General features: G+C 39.5%; 1 protein-coding gene across 13 annotated transcripts in view; it reads left to right on the top strand.

Moving 5' to 3' along the window:
- ANO5 (anoctamin 5) overlaps positions 1–16993 on the top strand; it is a 101226-nt gene that overhangs the window by 37117 nt on the left and 47116 nt on the right. For 5 of the 13 annotated variants that reach the window (XM_008166263.4, XM_005300308.4, XM_065592561.1 and 2 more), the window contains one exon: positions 13420–13533. In XM_008166263.4, the coding sequence (XP_008164485.1) occupies positions 13420–13533 (114 nt within the window). Of the gene's footprint in view, positions 1–2957; positions 3006–11793; positions 11836–13419; positions 13534–16993 lie in introns of all 13 variants that reach the window. The other 8 variants (XM_005300306.4, XM_005300304.4, XM_065592559.1 and 5 more) reach the window with 2 other exon arrangements.

Below are 16993 nucleotides of genomic sequence, written 5' to 3'. Positions count from 1 at the left end.
CCATGAGAACAGACTGAGGTCCCCAGCTTGATGAGAAAGTCTTTAAAATTATATGTGTGCGTTTCTAAGGACCCAGTTTCACCGGGAGTCTCTCGGAATCAGGCCCTATCTCCTGGAGGCTACTGAAGCCAAACCGGGAGATTTTAGGTGCTGAAAGTCTGGCAATGCAGCAGGGCTAAGGCAGGCTCCCTGCCTGTCCTGGCCCCATGCCACTCCTGGAAGCAGCAGTCACATTCCTGCAGCCCCTAGAGGAGAGGCAGGGGGCGCCTTGAGCTGCCCCCGCCCTCAGTGCTGACTCTGCAGCTCCCATTGGCCAGGAACTGTGGCCAGTGGGAGCTGTGGGGGCAGCACTGCCAGGTGCTGGCAGTGTGCACCACGCAGAGCCATCTAGCTATGCCATTGCCTAGGGGCTGGACATGCCAGCTGCTTCCGGGAGCAGCGTGGAGCCAGGGCAGGCAGGGAGCCTGCCTTAGCCCTGCTGTGCCGCCGACCAGGAGCCACCTGAGGTAAGCACCGCCTGGCCGGAGCCCACACCCCAAACTCCATGCCTCAGGTTGGAACCCCCTCCTGCACCCTAACTCCCTCCCAGACCCTGCACCCCTGCCCCAGCTCTGAGCCCCCCCCACACTCCAAACCCCTTGGCTACAGCCTGGAGCCCCCTCCTGTACCCCAAACCACTTGGCCCCAGCCCAGAGCCCACTCATGCACCCCAACGTCTCACCCCAGTCCCACCCCAGACCCTGCACTCCCAGCCAGAGCCCTCATCCCCCTCCGGCACCCCAACCCTCTGCCCCAGCCCTGAGCCCCCTCTGGTACCCAAACTCCCTCCCAGAGCTTGCACACCACACCCCCTCCTGCACCCCAATCCCCTGCCCCAAGCTCAGCCCCGAGCCCCCTTCCACACTCCGAACCCTTCCCGCCCCCCCCTCCCCCCGCCCAGAGTCCACACCCCTTCCCACACCCCAACCCCCTGCCCCAACCTGGTGAAAGTGATGGAGGATGGGGGAGAGTGAGCGAGGGAGGGAGGGGGATGGAGTGAGCAGGCCGAGGCCTCGGGGAAGGGGCAGGCCATGGGGCGGGGCAAGTGTGTTTGGGTTTGTGTGATTAGACAATTGGCAACCCTGCTGACTACACTAAGTTGTTGGCTTCATCCTACTCTGTTTCAGCTTTGTTCTGTACTGTTATTTTATTTCAGTTTTTGTTTTTTAAAGTCAAGATTTTATTAAAACAAAGCAGCTGCAGAAGCCAAATAAAGGGTGGTATGGGGCCTAAAACTGATCATGGAGGAGATGAAAAATGTTTGAGTGCGAATGCAGAAAATAAACTCAAAAGAGAGAACTAGTGGAATTGTGCAAACTTGAAAAGGGAGGGCATTTTTCAAATGAAGAGGCTGAAATCCTTAGGGGAACAAAGAAAAGCAAGAATAAGCACAGTACTTTGAATTTTTAAACATATTAAATATGTAATCAGGGGAAACTTTGCCACTGAAGACTGAACTACAAAGATTTAATGTGCTTCTCAAGACTTCTTCCATGGCTGCCAATAATGGGGATTGGCATTAACAGCAGCAGGATCAGTCCTCAATGCAGAATTGAGACTAGGTAGCATGTCAAGGCACTTTAACCATCAAACAGATTGATCTACATACTGTTGTCTAGGTGGGACTTTGTTATGAGGGTTTCTTTTTTGTATTGTGAACAAAATATCAAGAATTGAGTTCATTAGCAAAGTAAAGAAAGACAAATGTTTGTTTCTTGACTTAAAATTTCAATGCAGACAAAACTTTTATGTTTGCTTTAAATAAATTATATCAATATTTCTTTATTTTTCTCAGGTAGAATTCTAGTAAATGAAAAAGTGAAAAGTAATAATAAAAACATTGTTTCATTTAATTGTAATTTCATTTCAGTTTTCAAAATTCTGTGTTTATTCCAATTGAGTGACAACAAGGTGTTTTTGTTTGTTTGTTTACTTTATTTTAATGCACATTATGTAAGATGAGTTATGGGAAATCCATTATCGAAATACTGTAACTGCACAGTACTAATAAGCAAGGATTTTATGTGAAGTAAATAGGCTACTCTGTCCAGCATCAATTCCAGTTGGCAGACAACTGCCATATTTTCACATCATATGTCATCCTCTGCAGTTGCAGCATCTCTTTATATCCTACCACATCCCATTGCTCATCTCCATCTTTATGCTGTGAGTTAGCTTTGGAAACAGATTTGTAAAATGACAGCACAAAGGATTATCACATATTAGAAAAGCATTTTCTGCAGTTGTTTTGCAAACTATTATCTTTTTCCATTTTTACAGGCTTGATCCCACAAACCGTCACTTATGCAAGCAATGCTTATTCACGCTAGTGGGATCGGGGCATGTGGTTAACTTTACTCTCATTATTTACCTTGCCTTATTCACATCAGAAACCAAATCATTTCTCTCATCATACTTGTTTACATTATGAGGTGCATATTGTACTTCTAGTTTACATGGGAAAAATAACTGTAGATGAAGGACCTAAATAACCCTTTCCAAAATTAAGTAGGAAATAGCCTGTTTCTATAAGGTTTTCCTTTATCATGTAGTAGACTGTCATGAGTTCCAGAATATTTACTGATTATCATTTTTACAATGGAAAAGCTTAGAGATATTGGATTGGCACCTTTTTAAAAGTATTCTTCTTGTTATCTATGCATTTCTATGTTCTACTAAACCATGCAAAACATCAGTGGCTATAATCCAAACAACCTGTTTCATCTGAAGAAGTAAAGATGATGAAATGATTTAGTTAATCTACAGTTTCCTGGGGCTGAAATCCAGCAATCACTCTGCACAACTTTTGACAAAAACAAACCCAAAGCTTCATTGTTTCTGCTGAAATAACTTTTAAAACGTCCTGCTGCCTTTGCATCATCACTAACATTATGTCTTTCCCATGATGCCACTGGCAGGGCCTAAGCAGCACTGAGACTTCTTTACTCATCCCTGATCATCAAGTGGTAAGCAGCAAGCAGTATTCATGCTTCCTTGCATGAATTTTTGGTGTCTTCTATTATTGTGTGCCAAAATACAGCCCCCTGAAAATTTTCCAGTTTTTCAAACACGTCATCATCCTTCATAAGCTAATCATGTTTTCTCTAGTATGTGAAAGCAAATGTGAATTTGAAGTATTCTGATAGTAGATTGGCCTATGGGCACTTGTTGTGTTTGGTTGCAATGCATAAACCAAGCGAGTTGAAAATGATTATATAACTTAATATGGACAAAATTAAAATGTTAAATGAGAGAACTGGAAAGTTTTTCTTTTATGTTTTTACTCATTGTTTTGTGTGATGAAATAATTTATATAGGGTGTGTTCTAATTCTGGTGTTATTAGTCTATGTAAGTTTGTTTCCTCCTACCATAATGATCCATAGTTCTGTGTCAGAGTCAGCATGATATTTTAAAATGTGTTAAAGATCAAGAAATAATCACTAACATAATTTGAGGTATTTCATGTGCTTGTTTCTTATTGCAATAAATTGTAAATAATAAGTATAATGCCAACTCATTAATACTGAAAAATTTTCAAACCTATTCCTTGTTTGCTTCACCAAATATACTACATTACTACACCCGATATACATACTCCCTTCATAAAGCAAAAAAAAAAGTTTAAATATAAATGGAGAATTACATGCTGAGATGCACTGGAATTGTATGCTTACTTACACTGGGCTCTGGTGTCTTACATTAATACACTTTTTCTCTTTTAGCATAGTTTTTTTTCTTTGTTTGTTTGTTTTTTGTTTAAATGTTTCCCTGTGTCTTCCTAGTTTTTCTGTGTATTTTAACTTCAGACCAAAAACATTAAAATACTTACAAACTGCTTTGAACTGTACCTTCACACCCCCTCAGTATCTAAGTAGTTCAAAATCATAAGAACTGTAGTGAACGTGCAGGAAATACTTATAAGCATATATTTTTTAAATTGAAAACTTTATTGCAACTTTGTGCTGCTTGCGTGAAGCAAACCTTGAAATTGGGACATTCATGGCCTTAACAAGGTTTATATTACACTTTCCTGGCAAACTGAGAACAACCAATTAAATTATATTGATTACTTACAGCAAGAAAATGTTACAGAACCTTATGCTAAATGAATCCCTGGTGTAATAATTCCATTGGAGTTTCTGGAGAGATATACCAGGGATGAATTGGCTCATTGATTTTTGGTGGAGCACATATACATTTGCATGTGCTGTGTAAGTGCTGTTACAGAATATTTTTGTTCTTTGGGAATGACTTTCATTTTAGAGGGTTTTTTTAGCGTGGAAGAACTTTAATCAGTATCTCTCTTTTAGTTTTAAGAAAAGGTTTAGCTAATTCTGTTTAAAAGGTGTTTTTTCATGAACATCAGATTCAAAAATTAAACCTAATAAGCTCCTGGTGCAAACTATGTTTACTTTATGAGCCACTTTATGATTAAGGATACGTTTTAGTCATGGGTATTTTTAGTAAAAGTCATGGACAAGTCACCGGCAATAAACAAAACTTCACGGCCCATGACCTCTCTATGACTTGCTGGAGCTGAGGGGTGGGGGAGACCAAGACTGCCCCAGCAGTGGCCGGTGCGGCTGGCCAAGGGGCCGCCCTAGCTGCGCTGGCAGCCCTGGGGTCAGTTGTGCCGGCAGCTGCAGAAGTCACAGAAGTCCCGGATAATCACAGAATCCGTGACCTCTGTGACAGACTTGCATCCTTACTTATTATTAGAATGCTGATTCCTGTAATGCAGCTTTCGGATCTTTTTAATCTTCATGCATTCCAGTATCCGCAGGGAATATTTCAGCAGTGGATTGTTAATTTGTACAAATTAATAACTAAATTATTTATAGTGTATTAATTTCAAATTTCTATGATATCTCAGAGATAAAAATCTACAAAACAGGCTAGAAGTAAGACAGTCATAACTATGCAATAAAAAAACACACACTAAATCATCAGTTTTTAAACATTATCCACACAAATCTGCAAAATATTCTAAAATTGAATTTATTTTAGGACAGGTGAAATAAAGATTTTAATTCTGAGGGATGTGGGACATTGTCTATTGCCTTCTCCGGCAATGGAGGCCAATGATTGTACAACTCCTAGAACCAAATGTGGGGACAATGTTATTGGCATAGTTGGCTAGTTAACTTATAAATTATTTTCATATCCTATAGCTCTTCAATACAGTACAACACTGATTAAGCTAATTGATAAGGCGTCCTTCCTAAATATTTGAAAATGACTGAAGTACTTCTTAGATTGCAGTTGATTTAGTGCCCAAAAGTACCCATACACTGTGAAAATAAAATGGAACATTAGAAAACTATAGATTGGCGGAGCAGAGTTTGATTCTTTGGTCCCAAGTCTGCAATGTTGGGGCTCTGTGGGATGTTAGGGAACGTGGTATGGTTGGAAGGGAATCAAGGCTGGGAAGTACTACATTCCAAAACATGCTCCCCCCCCCCCCCCCAGGACCACACAGATTTTTGACTGGAAATAAATGTGGAAATGAATGCTCAAAGCAGAGTTCCCTCTTTGGCTTCTACTGTGCAGACACATAGGTGGGGAGATGTTTAATGGCAGGATGAATTCTGAGGAATTACTATGTTGCAATTAGAAAGGGAGTGGTGCACTCAGCAGCATAGACAGACAGGTAGGCCTTCCATGTTAATGTCTTGGAATGCAGGATATTAGGATTTGCCTGAAATCATACAGGGTTCAATCATCAGTGGTTGTTACAACATCACCTGGTAAATGATATTGAATGTGTGTGTTTTTTGCCTCAGTAATGAGGGATACTTGACAGAATAAATTAAGGTCAGAACTCTGCATGTTAGTGGGTACTTAATGTTAAGTAAACATTTACAACAGTCACTGTCACTTAGTGTGAATCCCAGGTGAGAGTCAAGTCATTTTTATAAAGCACCTTCTGTTATGATTTTTCAGTGGTTGATGCCACATCCAGCAGTTTGCTTTCCCGTCTTGTATTAGTGGTGTCTGGTTTGTTTGCTCTGGATCTGGGGCAGGGCGTGAGGTGGTCAGGACTTGTACATAAGCTATTTAGTTGTGTGACAGGATTTAAATGGGTGGGATTTTAGACTGCAATTAGTGGGGTGGGCCCACCAATAAACTTTTAGTCATTTTATACTAGTGCATCAAGGCAAAACAGAATGTGAAATTTGTTTAGAGTTGTCCTTAGCTCTAGGGCAGGCTTTGTTTAATTCCAGACTCAAATTTTAGTCCAGTTTACAACCTTTCTTTTTAGATCTGAAGTCCCTGGTATAGGGCTTTAGCTCATATGTATATGAACACTGCAACATACTGCTAGCCCGGCCATTCTTTGAAGTAGCTGTTAAGACATAGTCCCTTCTGCCAACTTCTGGTGGACGGTTAGGTGGAAAATAAAGATTCAGGGTTAAATTATGAACTCAGTTAAAGCAGTGTAACTTTAATAGGTTTGCACTTGCGTAATTACATGAAAGGGAAATTTTGCCCTTAATAATAGGATAGTGATAATGCTCAATTACCTGACTGGTCCAAATTTAATAAAATCACATCACTCTCATATAGGTTATTGGACTGTATGTATCATTGGAGAGTTACTATAGGTGAAGATTGGAAACCAAAAAGTGAAATATTTTTTTTTTAAAGAATAGTTTCTATTCAGCTCTCTTATAATGGTTGGATTTATCAGGTTCTTGTAAGCACTGGTAAACTATGAACATTCTGGGTGACATCATTTAATCAGCCTCTACCAGTCATCTGTAACACTTGTGAGGTACCTTGTAATTCAGTTCTAGATTCCTCCAAGAGCCATATAAATCACATAATATAATAGCTGCTAAATTGAGTCAGGATATTAATGAATGTAATAGATAGTTTGTCTCACATCAAACTGATCTGCCATAATTAAAAACAACTGTTAAGAAAGAGAAAATATGAATCTGTCCAACTGCTACTTTTCAATATACAACTGATGCAAGTTACTTTACAGTGATTTTATATGTGAGCCCCTAAATGCGCACATTCACACAGTGGGCAAGAGTGGTCTTGCTTTTGCTGCAAAATCTAAAAACAGAAGGGTGGAAGGGCATAATTAGTGTGCTTAATAAAGCCTTCCACTGTTACAGATGAATATATTTGTGCTGACTGAGAGAGAGAAAGATTCATATGAGTATTTTTCCCATCCTAGATTAGATCCAAACAGAAATTATAAGATTTTTAGATATCTAAACTGACAGTACTTTATGGACAAGAAAAAAATTAATGATGGTCAGTACCATGTAACTGTGGTCAGAATTTGGTTCACCTGTGAAACCTTGTGGATTTCACTATAAGTGAAGGCCAAATATAGTCCTAGGTGTATTGTAATACCTGAACACTGCTGACCTCAGTGGAAGTTTTGCTTGATTAAGGATTGCAGAATTGGATTGATTTTCTTTGTGTAGATTTTAATCAGGTTGTCTGAGTCAAATGCTGTTCAGTGTAGTCAGCTCCCACTGTCTTTTCACACGTAACACTGCTCTACAGCCAAAATGCTTCTGAAATAAATGTAGTCCAACTTTACTAATTCTGGGTTACTGAGAATGAAAATGATGCTTAAAATTGTTGATTGGCTCTAGTTTTCAAGATATGCTATTGGGTCAGTATATACGACCCTTGACTTGGGAGTGGCGGAGGATAAGTGAGTTATAAAGGGAAGGGATCTCAATTTAAACCAGAAATGACTAAAATACATCTTTGACTGGATCTATGAATAAATCTATGACTGGGTTTGGACAGTACTTGCTTTTTAGACAAACAATGAATGATGCAATCTGAAGCTGGTATTGCGTCATACATGATATGAATTGCATCATGTTATTCCTAGAAGTCATGGATGATGCAATCATAACGAAGCTGAACAAATTGCCCTATATCAGCTCTAGAAATCATACAGTGTCGTGCTCTGTCAGTGTTTGATTTTGCAAAGGGACACATTTCTGTTTAGCCAAAGTGAGCAGAGATGCCTCGTACTTGTGTGAACAGTGCAGATAACTTCTGCTATGTTTGTGGTGAAGTGACTTTTGCATCACAAAAGCGCAGTATAACCACTATGGTTAAAGAAAGCCTATCACCATTATTTTGGCTGCAAAATTGGAGATCAGGACAAGAGGTGGGCCCCACACATATGCTGCAACACTTGTGCAACAACTCTTCACCAGTGGTTGAACAGGAAAAGGAAATCTATGCCTTTTGCAGTGCCAATGATTTGGAGAGAGCCAACAGATCATACCAGCAATTGTTACTTCTGCATGGTGCCTCCAGTTGGGAAAGGTGTATCAAAGAAGAAAAAGTGGACTGTGCATTATCCAAACATTCCATCAGCTATACGCCCAGTACCCCACGGAGAAGGACTGACGGTTCCTGATGCACCAGAATCATTCTCACTTGAGTCAGACGAGGAAAAGGAAGGGGATGAAACTTCTGGTCCTGAACCATCAATGTCACAGGACCCACATTTTCTCCCATCCTCCTCCTTTGAACCACACCTCATAACACAAGGTGAACTGAATGACTTTGTCAGGGATTTGGAACTACCCAAGAGTAAGGCAGAGCTGTTGGGTTCCAGACTACAGCAGTGGAATCTCCTGGCAGGTGATGTTAGGGTTTCCATGTTCCGTGACCGTCAAAAGGATCTTGTCCCATTCTTCTTCATGGAAGGTGATCTTGTAGCCTGCAACAACATGGATGGTGTGATGGCAGCCCTCCACATCGTTCACGATCCAGATGAGTGGAGACTGTTCATTGATTCATTGAAGACGAGTCTTAAAGCTGTTTTACTGCATAATGGCAATGTTTTGCCATCAATTCCAGTTGGTCATGCAGTCCATATGAAGGAAGCCTATGACAACATGAAACAACTTTTGAGGTGCATAAACTATGACCAACATCAGTGGCAGCTTTGTGGCGATTTGAAGGTTGTTGCTCTCTTGCTTGGTCTGCAGACTGGATACACAAAGTACTGCTGTTTTCTCTGCGAATGGGATAGTCATGCAAGAGATTCCCACTACATCAAGAAAGATTGGCCACTCCGACAGTCATTGGAGCCTGGGAGGAAAAGTGTTCAGCATCCACCACTTGTTGAATCAAGGAAGATTTTGTTACCACCCTTACACATCAAGCTGGGTCTGATGAAGAACTTTGTCAAGGCCATTGACAAAACACAAGCAGCTTTCAAGTACCTCCATGGAAAATTTCCAAGGTTAAGTGAAGCTAAGATAAAGGAAGGTGTCTTTGTTGGTCCTCAGATTCGTGAACTTCTTCGAGATGATGCATTTGACCATGCACTGCATGGCAAGGAAAAGACGGCATGGAAAGCCTTCCAGTTAGTGGCAATAAATTTTTTTGGAAACAACAAGGCAGACAATACAGGTTGTTGGTGGAAAACCTCCTCAAGGCATACAAAAGCCTTGGTTGCAACATGTCACTAAAGATACATTTTTTGCACACTCATCTAGATTTTTTTCCACTGAACTGCGGAGCAGTGAGCGACGAGCATGGCGAGCGATTTCACCAGGACATTGCAACAATGGAGAAACGCTATCAGGGCAAATGGAGCCCATCAATGCTTGCAGAGTATTGCTGGACAGTGACAAGAGATGCTCCATTTAATGAATACAAGAGACAAGCCAAGAAGCGCCGAGTAGACACTGAATAGGACTAAACTATGTACATAGTAGTTTTTTGCCTTTTGTTTCATAATCAATTTTATTTATATAACCCTTTTGCTGATTTTTAAAGTGTTACATAAACAGGACAGGTGAAATATTATCATGGAAAGCAACCATTAACACATGAAAAGACCTAGGTTTACAATGTATGATTAAAACTCTACTATCTACACAATATATATAGACATAAAATGTAAAAACTTAAATATCTTAGAAACAGTAGCCAATCAGTTGTTTTAATTGTCATATTTGAATTCAGCACATCAAAATACATAATAAATAGCACATTTTATCTCTGAAGCAGACGACTTCTCAAAAATTGTAGACCAGTGTAATTAAAGGCAGAGTTTAGCTCCTAGGGTCTGATTTTTAGAAGAGACTTCCCATTCTGAGTGCATAAAATACTGCTGGTGCACTTTTTTCAGGCCAAATACGTATGTGTGCAATTGAAAGATGTGGACAAATTGGGGAGAGTCCAGAGAAGAGCAACAAAAATGATTAAAGGTCTAGAAAACATGACCTATGAGGGAAGATTGAAAAATTGGGTTTGTTTAGTCTGGAAAAGAGAAGACTGAGAGGGGACGTGATAACAGTCTTCAAGTACCTAAAAGGTTATTACAAGTAGGAGGGAGAAAAATTGTTGTTCCTAACCTCTGAGGACAGGGCAAGAAGCAATGGGCTTAACTTGCAGCAAGGGAGGTTCAGGTTGGACATTAGGAAAAGCTTCCTAACTGTCAGGGTGGTTAAGCACTGGAATAAATTGCCTAGGGAGATTGTGGAATCTCCATTATTGGAGATTTTTAAGAGCAGGTTAGACAAACACCTGCCAGGAATGGTCTAAATAATACTTAGTCCTGCCGTGAGTATAGGGGACCGGACTAGATGACTTTTCAAGGTCCCTTCCAGTCCTATGATTCAATTATACTATTTAAATGGCTATCTGATTCAAATCAAGTATTATATGTGTAAATAACAATAATTGCATCTGTAAGTATTCACCCTCATATTTATTTGTACGTACAAAATTATAAATGCAAAAGCATATGCTACTCATAAAACTCAGATTGAAAGTGTCTTTTCTTCCCTTTCTTGGATTGCATGTTTTCTGGGATCTTCTCCATCTTCAGGGGTACGTGGATGCAAAATCATTCTCCAAGGCTCCCCATGTTTTTTCTTTAAGCAATTAGTCTAGCTTAGTCGGTCTGGTGTATTTATTATACACAAAAGCAAGTATTGCTAGTTAATGAACCAGAGGACCAGGAGGGGATTAAAGAATAGTTCTGAAAAAGATTATATTGTCACTGTATGTTTCTCTAATTTGAAATATATGGTCGATAATTCTCTGAAAGGTTGGCATATTCTAAAGAAACATAGAAATTGCTACATCAGAACAAATGATTGGTAGCTGGTCCAGTATCCTGTCTCTCACAGTTGCCAATACCACAAGTAAAAAATGAAGACATAGCCCCTCGATTCACTTTTTCTATGCTGTGGAACATAAGGGACATCTCTTTCTTGATCCCATTTAAGGATGAGTTTATGCCCTGAAGCATAATTTTATCAGATATGGCATTATATAGCTGCCCATTTGCTTTTTGTGTGCTGCATGACTCCAAAATAAAGTAAGCCTAAGAAAAAGATGCTTGATCTTTTCATGAGCTGCTGCTTGGTTTTGTTGTTACATTTGTGTGCTGATGACCTTTTCTTGGCCTGTTGTTTTGATCTGCTTGACTTTTTAAGTGACCTCATAGTTAGCAACAGGTAGTATTATAGAAATAAAATAAAGAAATTGGGGGCTCCTCATTTTTACTTGATGAATACCAGTTGCTGCATTAGCTTTATTATAATTAAAGATTATATATTATAGCCATATAGGGCTTGTTTTAATCCCCTCCCCATATCCTTGAAGCTATATCTTGCCTTTGATTTGGACACAGAATTCTCATTATCTTCACTGTGAGTTCTGTGCTTGGAACAATGTCAAGATTTGGGTCCTTGAAGTGGATAACATGCTTGCTAACTCCTTGATGGTTGTTCCAACAGACGGGAAGGAGATACAATCTGTTCCTGAAGCGACGTCTCAGGGTAAAACAGTGATGAATGATACTGCTAGTGGCTTGGATGGCTGTGGTCATAACTTGCTTCACTGTGTCATGTCTTTTGTTAATTGGGAACAAAGTTCATACTCAGATAACTACGTTGCAAGTTTTTAGAGAACTTTTTATGTACTTCGGGGTGTAAACTAGGGCAGAATTTGATCTATAGCTAACAATGACATACGGTACCTCCTTTGTACATGATTCCTTTTTCAGCTGTAATAAAATGTAGAATTGAAACCTACAAACCAAAACGTAAAAACCAAATGTGTAAAACCAAAAACCAAATGTGTAAAACCAAAAACCAGCCCTTATGTAAGCATATGCAACTCTTACTGAAGTCTATGACACCTAAGCCCATTTAGGCCAGGGTTGAATTTAGCCCTAAGTGTCAGCTTGTGTAGATTGCTTTATTTTGGCAAGGCAGATTTTCTGGAGTGGGATAATCAGAAAGATCCTGTTTAGAAAAGTTGTTGTTTCTAGACAAAATGTTGTATGGGATTATCCAAGCCTAACAGTATTGGCAAGAGCAGACATGCTGAGGTAGTGATCTTTATTAACTTGAAAGTATAAATTCAGTAGCTCACTTACACTGAGAGAGATTTATGCCATTCTAGCATCCTGCAAGTGAAAATATGAAATTAACTGTTAGATTTTTTTTTTAAGTACAGTTTCCCTGCTTTCCTGGTCCATTGGTCTAGGAGATTTTTTTTTAAAGCAAGTAATAAATTATGTAACCTGTTAAATGTAACCCATATGTTCTTTGTGTTCCAATTATATATGTGATCATCTAAGTATTGTTGCTTAGCAATGTTTCTGGACAGCTGTTGCTTTAATGAGCCTTGTTTTGAAATGGAAAGTGCATGGACTTTCTTTACTTTCAGATTTCACAGTGGTAGCCATGTTTGTCTGTATCAGCAAAAAGAATGAGGAGTACTTGTGGCACCTTATAGACTCAAATTTATTTTGGCATAAGCTTTCGTGTGCTAAAACCCACTTCAGTTAGCCCACGAAAGCTTATGCCCAAATAAATTTGTTAGTCTATAAGATGCCACAAGTACTCCTCATTCTTATTACTTTCAGAGTTGCTTTAGTGCCACCTGCTTTCAGGTTTTTAAACTGCCCTTGTTTGTCTTTGTTTAAAGGGGCATGCTAATATTTTACAGTGGGCATCATACTCTCTGACACTGAAGCACTTACCATGATCATTTTTGCAGAAAAGTGTTAAACTGAAAAGAGGCATTTCAGAAGATTGTGAGTGACCTTTAACTATAGTAGTATTGCCAAGAATTGCTATACTAATGTGTGTCATTGTATATTGTAGTGTATATAACATTTGTGACACATAAGGTATGTGGATGGGCCATGCATGTGTGCAGCCAGTTTTGAGATCACTTCATAACTCCCATATAACAGGTGGAGCTGTTATTGAAATTTCACCTAAGTTCAGATCTCTTCAGGTCTGAAAAGACTGAAGAACTGAACCAAACTGAGAAAACAATCCTCTCCTCTGCCTGGTTTCGGAGCAATAACCAGATTTGGTTTTTAATTGTGTTTCTTATGTTCTCCACAGATTAACAAGAGACACCAAAGCAAAGATTCTGTTTTCTTCAGGGATGGTGTCCGACGAATTGACTTTGTACTTTCTTATCTGGATGATCCAAATAAAGAAGAGGAAAAGAAGGCGGTAAGTTTCTTTTATGATATCTTCTGAATGATGACCTATCATAGACCTGAACCTCCTTACTAAGCCCTTGGAATCATTTACGTGAATTGGACTATGTAAAATCTCATAGCTTGGAAAGAAAGTTCATGCAATGTACTGAAGTTTCTGGTGTGGAATTTTGTTGTGAACTAGGACTGATCCTGCAAAGTGCTGATCACGCTCAGATCCTGCTTATTCTCAGCACCTTGCATGACTGGGTCCTTAAGCCTAACTAATGATGATAATATTTTCTTCATTTAATGATATTGCCCTATACACCTGTATCACAATATAACGTGACCCTATATAACATGAATTCGGATATAACGCGGTAAAGCAGCGCTCTGGGGGGGGGCGGGGCTGTGCGCTCCGGTGGATCAAAGCAAGTTCAATATAACACGGTTTCACCTATAACGTGGTAAGATTTTTTGGCTCCCGAGGACAGTGTTCTATCGGGGTAGAGGTCTAATTAGTATACTGATGGTGAAAAATTTCTAAGTAGTCATAATGAAGCCTTTCCTTTTTCGAGAAGCATGAACTGTAATCAGACTGATGTACAGGAGCAACTGAAATACTTTTATACAGAAGAACTGCAGCCTGATTCTCCTCCCATTGATGACAGTAGAATTTTGACTTCTGTTAGAGCAGGACTGGACCTGCAGATGCTGCACTGAACTTCTTTGATTGTCCTTTTAATACCGATAATGGAACAGCAATCAGTGTCAGAACATCAAAAGCTGAGTTAAAACTAAGAAATTACTTTGCAAACTCAATTTACAGCAACTCTAGGTTCCTGGAAATTGAATTATAGGATACTCGCATAAATCTCAGGTTTCTTTGAAATTGCTGTCTTCAGCTACCTTCAGAGCTCCAGATACTCTTCCTCATTATAAGGCTCCTCTTTAAACACTTTGTCTGAAATAATAATGTTTAGTTTCTTGTACTTTGTTCTAAATCTCATCTGTCTGCCCAGAGCTTATTACAGGAGATGCCTCTCTTCTCATGTTTTATCCTGGCAGTTGTGATCTACTGATGCTCGACCTTACTGTGGAAGGCCCTTGAATTTGGAACTAACTCTTGCTCATTGGTTTATTGACCTTTGGAGCATGTTGCAAAACCAATCTATTTTGCAGGCTTATGTAGTTTGAAAGCAGTGAATAGGGCTCTGGCGAAGGGGTATAGTTTGGTTGATTGAGAAAGATAGTGAATGTGGCCATTAGTTCAACAGTGTGTGCTTTTAAATGGTATTGTACGTGAGCTCAAGAGACATGGATTAGTACATTCAGTAAATCTTAAAACAATTTAATAAATAATTACATAAATAAATGTAGGCATCTTTTCCCTTGAGAAGCCAGACTGAACTGCTGCATTGTAATAAATGTTTGCTGCTAGTCCTAGCAACTTTTGGTCTGGATTTCCTCATTTGGAAGCATAGTGTAAAAATAATCTTATCTTATAAGATTTTATTGAGATGAAGATGACTGTGTCCTTGGAATTTGGAACCTAAAGGAGCAAGAGGTTCTGTTAAAACTTTTAATTTAGGAGTGGAAATAATCCACCCTGAAACTATGAGGTAATTTTTTTCCCCTCTGCTTGTAACAACACTGAAAATGCTTGGCTCCCGAGGGTGATAGTGCACAGAGACTAAAGCTGACTTAGTCTTTTGGTAGTCACTGGAAGGGGAAGGAATCTTGATTCAGATTTTCCACTATTTAAAGTACAGAGTCAAAGGGAAAAATGCTTCAAAGGGAAAAAATCCAATTTCAGAAAAATTAGTGGCTTAGCCAAGTGCTTTTATGTAAGCAGGTGTGAGATATTAGGGACCCCATTGATTCCTGGCACTAGCATTTTTATAAATACCTTAGTAAATGCATTGGTAGTTTGCTAGCTTCTTAAAAACATTGATGTTTACCCTTTACAAGTAGAATAATGTTTTAATGTACTGGTTAATAGGAATCATCATTTTATGATGAATGACATGCCTGGGGAAAGACGAAATAAGGCAGGCACCATGAGAAAAAGTTACACTTGATGATACAGTATCCAGGTTTGATACTGTTGTCCCTACTACTGTGAGTAAGAGCTGCATGACTGGATCCTGCTTTTCCACAGCTGATCTGCACAATATTTATTTAACCGTTAAAGTGTCTAAAATGTAATTTTAGGGTTTCACCTACAGGCATTCCTGCATTAAATTAATTTGGTCTATTTACCTGTGTGGTTCATTGATGACTCGTATATCCCCCTACATCCTCCTGAGGTTTCTGTGATGGATGAGGTCTGTGTGAGGCTGTTAGTGGAAGAGCTTTTATTCCTAATTACTTACTTTATACTCCCAGCACAACAATCTCAGCGCCTTCCCCTTCTAGGCTCTCTGCCTGGCATTTTGCCTCATTGCCAAAGTACTTGTAATTTATTTCCTTTTATTTTTATTATTAAAGCATTCTCAGTCCTTTAAAAGCAAGTTTAAAGTGTCCCTGAAGATGGAATCTTCAATACAAGAGGCCATTAAGTACAAGCGTGCTGGGTTTTGCTGCAAAGTTCCAGTTGGAACTCAGCACTCAAGTTCCCAGCAAGGCAAAACTGCAAAGGTGGCGACAGTGGGCCACATTTCCGGAAAGAATCAATAAGTGACTTTTCTAATTATTTTTTGTCTACTTTGATATTTTGGGCCTGACTCAGGCTGTTTACATTGTAAGCTCCAGTATTTCCAACCACAGGCATTTAAAAAAGAAGTCACGAGATTGGCCTAAAAATGCTAATATTTTTAAATATAGTAAAGTTGGGGTTATTTTGGCTTTTTTAATATGTCTTCACTTTCGTGAGCCATTAGAGATTGCATTTGGAATAAGAAATAGGACTTAACTATATTTTTAAGCCTACTGTATATTTATGGTGCCAAAAATGTTATGTAAGTAACAATCATATTTTTTCTAAGGGCATGTCTATATTTACCTCTAGAGTGATCGATCCAGTGGGGGTCGATTTATCACATCTAGTGAAGATGCGATAAATCGACCACCGAGCGCTCTCCCGTCGACTCTGGCACTCCATCGGAGCAAGAAGCATACACAGAGTCGACGGGGGAGCGTCAGGAGCGACCGACCACAGTGAAGACACTGTGGTAAGTAGCTCTACGTACATCGACTTCAGCTACGCTATTTTCATAGCTGAAGTTGTATAACTTAGACCAACTTAGCTCGTCCCCCCTCCCCGCCCTAGTGTAGACCAGGCCTAAGAAAGGAACTGCAAGGCTGGGCTCTTTAATACATTATTAGCTAAATTTATACTTTCCTATTAAGGAACGAATGCCTTGTTTAAGAGTTTGTGCTCCCTGCACTCTTATGCAAATATTAATCCTCCTTTTAAACAAAAAAAGTCCTGTGTTCTAGTTGTAGGAGGCAGAATAGCTGGAAAGATCAGTCCCTGACTTACAAAACCC

Source organism: Chrysemys picta, chromosome 4 (genome assembly GCF_011386835.1).
Source record: "Chrysemys picta bellii isolate R12L10 chromosome 4, ASM1138683v2, whole genome shotgun sequence".
Classification (NCBI taxonomy): Eukaryota; Metazoa; Chordata; order Testudines; family Emydidae; genus Chrysemys; species Chrysemys picta.
This window is presented reverse-complemented; position numbering and strand designations above follow the sequence as displayed.